Raw genomic sequence first — 12,151 nt, 5'->3', positions numbered from 1 at the left:
AAGGCAATGGTGTACGGTGGTGCAATTTCGTGGATTGGTTGAAGTTAGACATTAACACTGTTGGATGCCAGCCGGCTCAGTGGTCTCATTGATAAGCGCTCGCGCGCGAGACTGATAGATCCAGGATTCGAATCTCGCAGGGGGGCGGGATCGTGGATGCGCAGTGCTGAGGAGTTCCATACTAGGACGAAATGGCAGTTCATTGCTTCCAGGTTTTCCATGGTGGTTTAGCCTCAATTGACTCGTGATTTCAGCTAGTGAAATTTCCAAAAATCTCCACAAAACCCTTCCTGATAATAATCTACTTATCATAAAGACTATACGAATTTTCATAGTTTCGAGTGAATTATTGGTAGTCCAGTTCACTTTACGACAGAAGTATATTCCCAAAGATCAGTTGATTAGAAACTACGTGAAGTTTTTTGATTACTCATATTATGAGAGAAAACATGTAATTACAATTAGGTACGGGTAGTTAGAACCGATGTCTGATTCTATACATGATTTAAAAATTGACTTCCTAAACATTTTCTAGCTTTCGAAAGTTTTCGGCTAAAGAATTCCTAGCGGAATACAAAAGACAGGAAACATAAGATTTGTAATTCGAAAACTGTGCAAAGAAAACAATATTAATTGTGATGTAATGAGACACTTTGGAACTCTAGAAGCTTCGGTGAAATATACCATGACTACTAACAAATTCGATAACTTTTCGATAAAATGAGAACAAACAATGACACAATGAAATACTTTCAAAAAATCAACGTCAATAATTTAATAATGGTATAGAATAGTACACTTGGCTTTGAACCAAACATTTTTTACGGGATGACTGGAGACACTATTAGTTTATTCATTTGAAATCAGAATAAGATGATTTATCTCTGTGATGTATTGATGGAAACATGAGTCACTCAGTTACTGAAATATTGCACAATCATTAAGGTCATATGTATATTACTACCAGTATAATAAATTGATTCATTCATGGTTATGGTAGCAACAACTGGATTGTATATAAAACATAATGATCCTTCACACTTAAAAACTTACTATCTTCAGAGCTTTGTCTAAGAGGTACTTGACTTAAATTTTGATAATTCCATGATTTTACGTCATCATCAACTGTTTCTGCGTTTCTAGGTAACGATGATGAACTGGAGGGAGATTGCACCTGGAAAATAAAAGCAGATATACATTATCAGGTTACGTCATAATTTGTCGAACTTGTTTGACCGCACATTTCAGATTATCAATAACACAATTCTGTTACTGATGCTCTTTGATCAATAATGCTTCTACTGAGAAAATAACCACTACTCTTTGATCGATTCTGAAAAGTAAGAACTGACGTAAAGTTTCAGGTGTGTTTTGTCGCAGAATGCATGATATTTAGTAGAACAGGAACAAATCCTATGACTAACAGAACGTTCTACGTAAGGTGGATATCGTCTCCGTTAAATTATAGGTGAGTGTTGAATGTTAACGTGAAGTAACTCAGTAATCAATTAAACTTCGTGTACATTTGACTTGCTACCGCACATTGTACGTGCACTTGAGAGTTAACAATACTCTGTCATTAATACAACTGAAGTAGATAGACAAGATCTTGAACTAGCGACCCGGGAGGTAGGGGTTAAGTTCCTTGACTATTCTGTTACTGCTTCTCAAAGGTAGAACTCTATTACAATGCTACGATTTTATGCTGTAAGATACAAATGAAAATTACTCACGTAAATTATAGTAGTGTGTCAGTTTGGAGGAGATGAAACATTACAGCCTGGTATCGCAGTTTTATCTTGAATGTTGTTCATGAAAGAAAACAGCTCCTAATCAATATTACAATAAGGTCGCCTAATTAGACAGTGAATTATAAATAAACAAGGAGGCCTCGTCAGACCTGTCAATAATGCAGCACAGGGCAACAGAGATTGACCACATCTAATCTTAAACATTAGTACAAGAAAATTATAAATGATTACTGATCCCATTTTTATTCGTTGAGCAAGCTGGTTGCTGCCGAGACTCGGTAGCTCAGTAGATGACGCGTTAAGAGTTTGAAATGACAAATATTAGGATCGAGTTTCAGTGTAAACATCAATCTTGTAATACAGATACATTCATTGGAATTGTAACAAATGGGATGAAACAAGTGTCGTGAATCCCACTACTAGCCACATATCTCAGTTTATTTTAGTCGACTTAAATTGTATAACCTTCAATTTATTAGTAACTCGAACGCAAACTTTATACAAATAACTAATGATCTCTAAATTAAAATATGCAAGAAATTTTTTGTTTTTTTCAACTCGTACTTAAATGTATACAAAAGGATTGAAAGTGAAAGAAGATCTGTCCATTCTCTTATTGTTGATTTCCAACAGTATTTATGTTCAATTAAGTATATTTGATTTTCGTTTCACTACAAATCTAGACATTAGTTATTTGATTAATAACTTTCATCAAGTTCCGCTTTTGAGGAATAAGCTTGGCAACTTTATCTTCAAACATTTTGTAATCGAGCTTGGAACTGGAAGTGAACATAAAACAGATTCTAGGCAAAGTATAGATCAAATAAAATCATATCCATCTAGTGTTTAATATTTACAGAATTCCATTGTTCAAGTTTTATTAAGTCATTTTAACAATAAATTGTTGTGTGATTATAACCTTCTTTCTATAGAAGAATGAACTTGTTCGATCATTGAAGAGTATTCCAAGTTGTATACTTCGATGTATCTGTTTTTTTTTAAAAAAAAAGTCAAATGATTACACTAATCATTTAATATAATAATGTAGGTAGATTGTCGTCGATGCTTTAAAATGTTAATGCGTGCCTCAAGCTTTATGTAATTTAGTTGTCATCAATTAACTTGAGTTTATTGTATCAAGCAGATTCATAAATTATACCAATAGGGTAATCATATCTCTCACTTAAACAGAATACCCTATGTGAATTAATTAAGAAATCATAACATAATTAATCCTTTTTGAATGTTTATACTATTGGAATAAAAGTACACATCCTGTGTACAGTTATTAATTAGATGTAGTCATACCACAGAACATATAGTTTATAATACTAAATAAGGAAGAATTAATATTATGATGAAAGTTTAGAAAACCTCTTACTTATTAAAGTAAACACCAAGTTAAATTAACTTAGTATTGTTTTTTTTATTTTAATCTTCTCATTGATATCTAGGACTGCAATTAATCAGTCTCTTATTGGCATATGTACATATTGTGTGTATTGCCTCGATATAGCCTTAATTCACATGCATTATATGCAAAGATGGGTAGTGGTTAGCAGTGGAATCCAGGAAGCGCATTTTGTCCTATTTGGTACTCGTCAGCTGGATATACCTGAATCTCAGAGTTGATGTTCACTCAGGACTCAGTAGCCAAATAGATAACGTGATGGTATTTGAGGCGAACGGTACTAAGTTCGAGTCTCAGAGTAGACATCAACTCTGAGATGCAGATACATGCAGTTGATGAGTGCCAAATAGGACGAAACGTCCATCCTGGATTCCAATGTCGGCCACTATCCACCTTTGCTAAAAAAACTTGTGAATTAAGGCTATATCGAGGCAATTCGCACAAGATGCATATATGCCAATAACAGACTAATCAATTACAGTCCTAAATAACAATGGCAAGATACAAGTAAAACAACATCAAGTAAATTTAGTCAACTCATATTACTATTAATCTTTAAACAAATCAATAATGTTTTCAAACTAATGATATCTAGAAAACTACTGAATAATGCATCTTTCTACATAAGAATTATCAATGGAGAGAACAGTTATCACTATGTAAGTAGTATAAAACAAATAAATTGATATAGTATCATCTTCAGTAATACCCAGTAACCAGTCAATATAACTCAACAAATGGAAGCATATACATTTAATTTTATCTTTAATAAATAGTAATAGTAGTAAAAATAATAGAAAACAAAATGGAAATCAATTAAAACATACTTGATGTTTATGTTCAAACCAATGACTACGTTCTTTAGCTCTTAATTCTTGTCTTATTAACATCGCTCTATGCTCTTGTTCTAATTGTGATAGTTTTTGATTTTGTCTAAAATGATATAATGTATAAATATTTGTAATATCTCCATTAGATTATCTGACGTTTCGTCACTTAATGTAAGCAACTTCTTTAGGGAATAAATAAATAACCAAATCAAAATTAATCCAAGTTTTCATTATTGAAATATGATTGTTGTTTAATTTCATATAGTTTTAATTGAATGTATAGAAGTAAGTATATATTTATTAGGATTTTTTGTATTGATTGTTTGAGTCTTCTAATTGATATTTAGGACTAAAATTGATTAGTTCCAATTAGAACGAAAATGCATCCTGAATTTCATTGAAACGTATAATCTATCTCTGCTTATAATGCTTTGACTTATGGCAATACTGAGACGATCCGTACAAGATACATATATGCCAATAAGAGACTGATCAATTGCAGTTCTAAACATCCAGGTTTTCCATGGTGGTCTAGCTTCAATTAACTCATGATCTCAACTATTGGAATTACTAAAATCTCGACAAAACCCCTTCTGATACTAATCAACATATGCTCACTAGTGACTGGCTTCAAGGTGTATATCCTGGAGTTCTAGTGACTAACAGTGACCAGTGGAGTTCAACCGGGTCCGTAGTGAAATAGTAACTCACTGATGACAATGGTAGATATGTCGATCAGTTTCGTGAATTGGTTATTGTTAAACATTAACACCGTTAGATGCCGGCTTAGTAGTCTAAATGTTAAGTGTTAGCACGTGAGACCAATAAGTCCTGGCTTAGAATCTCGCGAGGTGAGATCGTGGATGCACACCTTCATCCATTTCACAAGCTAGTGACTGCTTGGACTCGATAGTCATGTGGATAGCGCTATGATGTATGAAATGAGCGGTAATGGGTTCGAGTCTCAGAGTGAACATCAATTCCGAGATGTATGTACGCCCAGCTGATGAGTTTAAAGTAGGGTGAAACGCGTGTTCTGAATTCCACTGTTAGCTACTATCTATCTGCTTACATTTATTATCGCTCGCAAATTGTTATTTATTATTATAGTTGATTATTTTGAATAAATTTAATATTCTTATCGTTTGTTTCAGGTTATCTTATTATATATTAGACATTCATATATGTGTATTCGATTGAAATGTTTTATGTGTAGAATACAAAAGGTCAACCGCTCGTCGCGGGATCTGAATAATCCCGGGCTTGGTCTTTGGTGGAAAAGTATCATACCAGGTTGAAATAGCTACCCAGTGCTTTTTTCAGTGATTGTTTTAGTTATGTCAGTTCGTAATGTGAACTATAAAAAAGAGGTGGTTACTCGGTAACTATTGCACTTTATATATGTCACTTGTTACTGTATAAAACATATCAAAGTATTTGAACTCAGCATGGAAATGTCACCTTGTTCAAAAACTCGTACATTACAAATTTATTCAGCAATCAAATCATCGAATACTAATCCTACTACTACAAACGTACTACTGTTATCAGGATAAATATCAGAATAATTAAACTTAAACTGATAGACAGAGATGTTAGAGCGGAAGTATAACCATTAAAAATCTCTCTGAAATACTTACGTCTCTAATAATTCTTGTTCAGCTTGATTACGTTTTTGAACCCAATCTTGTTCATTAGGATAATTTGTATTGGACATAGACATTGATGAACGAGACTGTGATGATTCCTTAATTAAAACAAAATTATTGAGAAAATATGTTATAAAAATATCAATATTTTCAAAATCTAACATTTATGATTTCTAGGGATAATGGTTATAATGCACTTTCATTCTTATTCATAATCTAAATATATATGAAAGAATAAAAACTACGGTTATGTTGTTATTCAGACAATCATAAATGAAATAGGTTAACTGATATATTTGCGATCACGTCAACAGACTACTTAACAACAAGTATATAGTAAACAAAGAAGATTATATATATATTGACTAATCACAAATAGATCATAGATCATTGCTTCATTCTTTTGCATTGTCTATCAAAATAATTAATCAGTAAGCATTTTAAACTCCGTATGGAGCCCTTCTAGGGTTACTACCGATCCCAAGCCCGGATAAAGGAGGAAGATTGGGCATGGGGTTATCGGCCCCATCCCGTTGAAAAGTAACTTGCTTAAAAAAACTCTAACCAGAATAAAGAAATCAAACCATCTGGTATTTTAAGGATAAACAACTCAACCAACGTCAATTGTGAAGTATATTTGTTCAAATAACGTCATAAATACAAGCTATTGTTAAGTGTACAGTCCTCTATTAGATTATATGCGAATGTATCTATGTTAAAAGTATCTAAGAAAACAGATTAGATTGGATAAAAATGGATGTAAATTTTATTTACACAACATAATGATAAGATTGTATAACACTTATTTATATAAGAATAGATTATTTAACATTGTTGAATGTTACCAAGAATGACATTCCTACTGTTAAACTATGTGGTTTTAGTTTCGACTTCAAGATTATCTCAGGCTTGTGCTATTGTTGATTGTTGTCTATTACTTTCCGTAATAAACGTAAGTGGATTGTATGTGCCTGATGAGTTGTTGGTTCATTATTTTTTAGTTCTCTTTTCCAGCTCTTCTAATCTACATTATTCTTCATGCTCACCTGCTATACATGGTACTTTTCTGTTAGACATGAACTGTTACACTACTCACTTGTTATGATGCAAAAGAATAAGATCAGTAAGTTCACAATTTCAACAGCGCAACAGTTACATCATACAAAAATAGTTTATTCAACCCCAAGTCTATAGCCTATTTCAATCTCTAACTTTGTATTACAGAAAATAGAAAACAATAAACGAACTGAATAAACAAAGTGGACATTCTCTAGTTACACCCACAAATTCAGATTAGTTATGCAACAAGTGACCTGCAGAAAGTACAGTAATTTGTATTATACAGTTAGTCATATGATAAGGGAGTGAACATTTGATGAAATCAATAAATTAGATTATATATGCAAAGTTGATAAATTATAACGTTTGTATAATAATTCATTAATACACTGAAAAGTACTTTCATAGCTATAATGTTTTGCATATTGTTATGAATATAACAACAGATTATGTCAACAATGCTTAATAAACATTTAATATTATTTCACAAATTGAAATCATGAGTCAAATGAAGCCAGACCACCAAGGAAAACCGGGAAGCACTGGATGGCCGTTTCGTCCTAGTGACTGACTTCAAGAGATACTCCTGGAGTTCTAGTGAGAAGCCGTTACCAGTGGAGTACAACTAGGTCTGTTGTGAGATATTAGCTCACTAAAGGCAATGGTGTACGATGGCACAACTTCGTGGATTGGTTGAAGTTAAACGTTAACACCACCGGATGCCGGTTCAGTGGTCTATTTGGTTAAGCGCCTGGCGCGGGACTGATAGGTCCTGGGTTCGAGTCCCGCAGGACGTGAGACCGTGGATGCTCACTGCGGAGGAGTCCTATACTAGGACGAAACGGCCGTCCAGGCTTCCCATGGTAGTCTAGCTTCAATTGACTGGTGGTTTTAATCTGTGAAATTTTTAAAATCTCCACAAACCCCTTCTGATAATTTACTATTATGTTCTGTATACTGTTTAATTGAGTAATAGTTCAATTTTGTTCAGAATAAACATTGACAGATAGGTCAAATCATTATATCAAGAAGGAATGATATGTCTAACTATTATTCATTTTCAATGTATACAAACAATCAGCATAGCTGAATAAGTTGTGAAGAGAAATAATAAATGTTACATGAACTGGATAACTATTGAATATTGAATAGATTCTTCATCCGCATCCGAAATTACTCAACAATAATTTTCGTTGATTTTTTTCCCCAGATAAAATCAGGGATCAATTATGTTTTGTAGTGACCATATTAAAATTTAGCTATTTGGTTGTCAGTTGAATGATCTGTACGTTAAAAGATTTTTTTAAAATTTTGATATCCTGTGTAATTATTATTCTATTATAAGACAACATAATTCCATACTGATTTTTTTAATGAAACAGTCCATTACAATTTCGGATCCGAATGGTTAGAGTAGTATGTACATATCACTTTTGTATATGTATAACAAGGAATGTTACCTAATTAATTCTTAATTATTACTATATTTTTCATAAATTTCAAATGTTTTTTTACAATTCGCAGTTATGATGAGTTAGAGGCAGCCAAACCAAAACGTGGCATCAGTCCACAAAGTCACTAGTTTCTAGTCTGAGCCATGTTGGTAGATGGGGTCCGCGTGACTATTGTAATCAATGGTTGGAGACTCTGGGTGACATGACTCAGAATCGATCATAATGTCATAGGTATATACACTCTTTGTCATCCCTTGGACTATGAGATTAAAATTTTTTTTTACCAACTAATTCTTTCTTCCTGTACTATATCCTTATATACAATCTTTCTTTTATGTATCATCACCACTGAATTAACTACTTCTATGAATTTGGTGTTCATCATGTTGTGCTAATGAGGTATGGCAACTTGGACTGATGTACATATGTGTCTGGTCCTACATTGTAACTGACTGACTGACTGATTGAAGTATTTTTCACATTCAACAGTGAATTTTTATGTGTTCCGTAACAGTTCAACGTACTGAAATGAAGATAGATTGAATTAGACTATTGGTCACATTGGAGCTTGGGCGATAGTATATGATTAACACTGAAAGGGCTAGACAAGTATGAAATTTTGATAATTATTGGTCATCTCTCTATTATAAATATCTTATTTCCACAGGTCATTTACTGTCTCTATAGTTCAGTAATAACTTGGTAAGACTGTGAATTTACGTGAAATAAGTTCGAATCCTACAGGAGGCATTAGTCCTCTCAAAAGTGAATGTACACCTTGCTGAATTTTGCCAACTAGCACGGAACCCAGGTTCAGAGTTTCTTGCCGATTACCTAGCAATACCTAATATAAGGCTTAAAACACAAAATTTACTTTCAAAAATTAATTCATACTTACTAGTGTACTTGATTTTTCAGGTATATTATAATTTTTGGTTTCTTTTACTATAGAATTATTACTGGTACTGATATTATTATTATTATTATTCACTGCAATCTTGCAATTCGATTCACGTTCTGCTAAACGTTTTTGAAATTGTAATTCCACATGTAATCTATCTAATGTTGAACTTAAATCTAATCGATTATCAACACGTTGTTGAGCTTCTAATTCAGCAATTTCTGATTGAATTGCAATAACGCGACTTGCAGCTGAACCAGTCGGAGATGAAGAACGAAATGCAGCCGGTTTATTGGAGTATTTAGATAATGAAGATGGATAATTGTCATCTGAATCTGGTCTATGGATTATTCGGTCCAATGGTTTCAGTGATGAATTAATTGTAGAAGACTAAAACAAATTAGAACGGTAGTAAACTTAATATCAGAAGGGATTTTGTAAATATTACAATAATTTTAGTAGTTTAGATCATGAGTCAATTGAAGCTAGACCACTATGGAAAACCTAGAAGCACTGAACGGCCGTTTATTCCTACTGTAGGACTCCTTAGCAGTGCGCATCCACGATCCCGTCTCGTGAAATTAGAACCCAGGATTTATCAGTCTCACTGATAGATCTCTATTAAGTTTCTCCATCAACCGCGTATCCATAATAAGTAAATTAATAAGTGAAATTTTTTGTTTAGAGACAGTAAATTAATCTTGGGGTACCATTGAAAATATAACAACACTAGACAGTTGTTTCTCATCTTAGTCTACGACTCTTCAGTAATCAGCATATACTACCCCGTCATGGATCGAAATCAGGACCATCAGGTCTAGTATTGAACTTTTAACCATTACAGCCATCCAGTTGATCCCGTTCTAAAACAAAATTACTATTTAGTGCTCTCTGGTTTCTTACAGTACTACAATTCAGATCAATTAGTATCGAATAGAATGACTGTTAATTGAAACAATCCCTATAAAATCCTTTCGAATCATTTATAGTTGAAAATAATTTGATTGAATAAAATTACTACTGAATGACATAAACTGCTTTTGTTTTAAATGAATATTATCCAAAATATATTAAACGTATTTCACTAATATGTAACCGTCAAAATCAACAATGAAATGAATGCTAACTTGTACATCAATTGGATTAGTAGATATAGGCGATAAATGTGATTCATTTGTAGATGAACAATGTTTATACGTTGACCAGTGAACTGGTTCTAATCGTTCCGGTGGATGATATTGTGGATACTCTGCAGTTGGAATAGGAGGCGGTGACGGAACATATGATGTTGTTATAGGTCTGGGATAAGTAGGTAATGTATTATGTACTTCCATATTTAACTGTAATAAGAAACAGAAGGAGAATTTGTGAAATTTTTGGAAAGATATTGTTTTACCCTAGAAGTATCAGTGTATAAACAAACATTTCTTTGTGTAATGAAATAATATGATGGATAATCTCAAGTACACAGCTAGCTCGTTTGAACGTCAGTGATACTACCTGGCCGTTAAAACTGGGTCACGTAAAGTGGGATTTACGCATAAGTCTACTGGTAAAATACCAAGTACTTCAATCACTAACTCTCTGGCTTCTAATGTACTCTGAAATAAAATAATAATACGTATGCCACTGTATTAACGATTTCTTGTTTAGAGTACACATTCATCCAAGAAATCGACAAAGTGACAACTAGTTAAGTACCACTTTCTAATACCATATTCTTTAAGAGGTTTTTGCAGATAAACTATAAATAAAAATAAATCTAGTCTTACATCAATAAAACACGATATTTTAATTTTTCAGTTAATTACACTAAGATTAAGAAGAAATATTATCTGCATTATGGGCTGATTTCACAAACTAACCTACGTTCGATGACAACCTAAAACCAAGTAGACTTCATTGAGACAATGTTTCGTGTAACCATCATACAATGCCATATGTAAGTAATTGACTGTTCAATACACTCTGGTTTTCAATGATTATTTCATAAAGAGCAGTTCGTGATGTAAACCATAGAACATACAAACAATTCTGAGATCGAGTGTTAGTTCTTTTTCAAAAAGACAAAATAGATGAAATCATACCATTCAACAGTCTAAATGAATTCGATATTCCTACTAAATAACCTGTTACCTAATGAATGTCTCAAGTTATAAGAAACAATAACTTACTCGATTACTTTGTGAAGAAACTGAATTGAATTTATCACTATCTGAAAACTGTATACCTGAGGATTGATTTGGATAAGATGAAGTAGATATATATGATGCTGATTTCTGTACAGATGTCAAATTCCCTGGTAAATCATATTTTCGATAATCACTTGTATACTGAGGAATACGATCATGTACAATAGATTTAGACGGTTGTATAGTGTTATTAGTATTCTCCATTTTCAATTGATTTATTTCATTGGGGTGATAGGGTTTGGTTGAGATACTTTTGTTTGAAAAATCATAAACGAATAAACAAATTAAACAACAAGATTATAAGGGAAATAAAGTAAATTTATCAACATAAATTTAATGAAACAAACAAATCGTCTTAGTCCACTCTTTTACCAGGAATTCCAACGTCTCAGACATACCCAGATGGTACGTATTCAAACAACAGCAATAACAAAGAACGCAGAATTTTAAAAATTAAAAATTAACATTGATCAATGTAATTTTAAATGAAAACCACACTTTTCATTGTTAAATAGAGTGAATCAATCCGAAACTACGATCATACGTTGCCTACTGGTTAGTAGTTATCATAGAGGCATGTGTATCGTTTTATTAAAGAATCCAATGTTCATTGTGATGTTTTAGCGCGTACCAATCCCTATCTAAATCGTCAGTGACTTCATTAAATAATCTTGTATTATGATAGTAAGTAATAAACTTAGATTTCTGATATTGTTATACATAAAATAAAGACTAAAAATCATGTTTGGACTGATGTTGCGAATATATTGTGATAAAAGCTTGATCTTATACAACTATAACATTACAAAAATAATAATATAGTCATTAATACACAATAATCTATCATGAAATTCAACGATTCTGTTAAACCAGAAAATTAACTAACAAACTGTAATAATTTCAT

The 12,151-nt window shown here is 32.5% G+C and overlaps 1 protein-coding gene across 1 annotated transcript in view; it reads right to left on the bottom strand.

Annotated features, from left to right (window-relative positions):
* MLLT4 (myeloid lymphoid or mixed-lineage leukemia (trithorax, )) overlaps positions 1–12,151 on the bottom strand; it is a 98,326-nt gene that overhangs the window by 5,461 nt on the left and 80,714 nt on the right. Inside the window, exons 19-24 of the mRNA XM_012939086.2 lie at positions 11,230–11,497; positions 10,183–10,395; positions 9,053–9,445; positions 5,633–5,739; positions 3,990–4,095; positions 1,054–1,174 (exon numbers count right to left, since the gene is read on the bottom strand). Coding sequence (XP_012794540.2) covers positions 1,054–1,174; positions 3,990–4,095; positions 5,633–5,739; positions 9,053–9,445; positions 10,183–10,395; positions 11,230–11,497 — 1,208 coding nt within the window. The remainder of the gene's footprint in view (positions 1–1,053; positions 1,175–3,989; positions 4,096–5,632; positions 5,740–9,052; positions 9,446–10,182; positions 10,396–11,229; positions 11,498–12,151) is intronic.

This window comes from Schistosoma haematobium, chromosome 5, assembly GCF_000699445.3.
Source record: "Schistosoma haematobium chromosome 5, whole genome shotgun sequence".
Taxonomy (NCBI): Eukaryota; Metazoa; Platyhelminthes; class Trematoda; order Strigeidida; family Schistosomatidae; genus Schistosoma; species Schistosoma haematobium.
The sequence above is the reverse complement of the archived record's forward strand: the minus strand, read 5'-3'. Positions and strand labels throughout refer to the sequence as shown.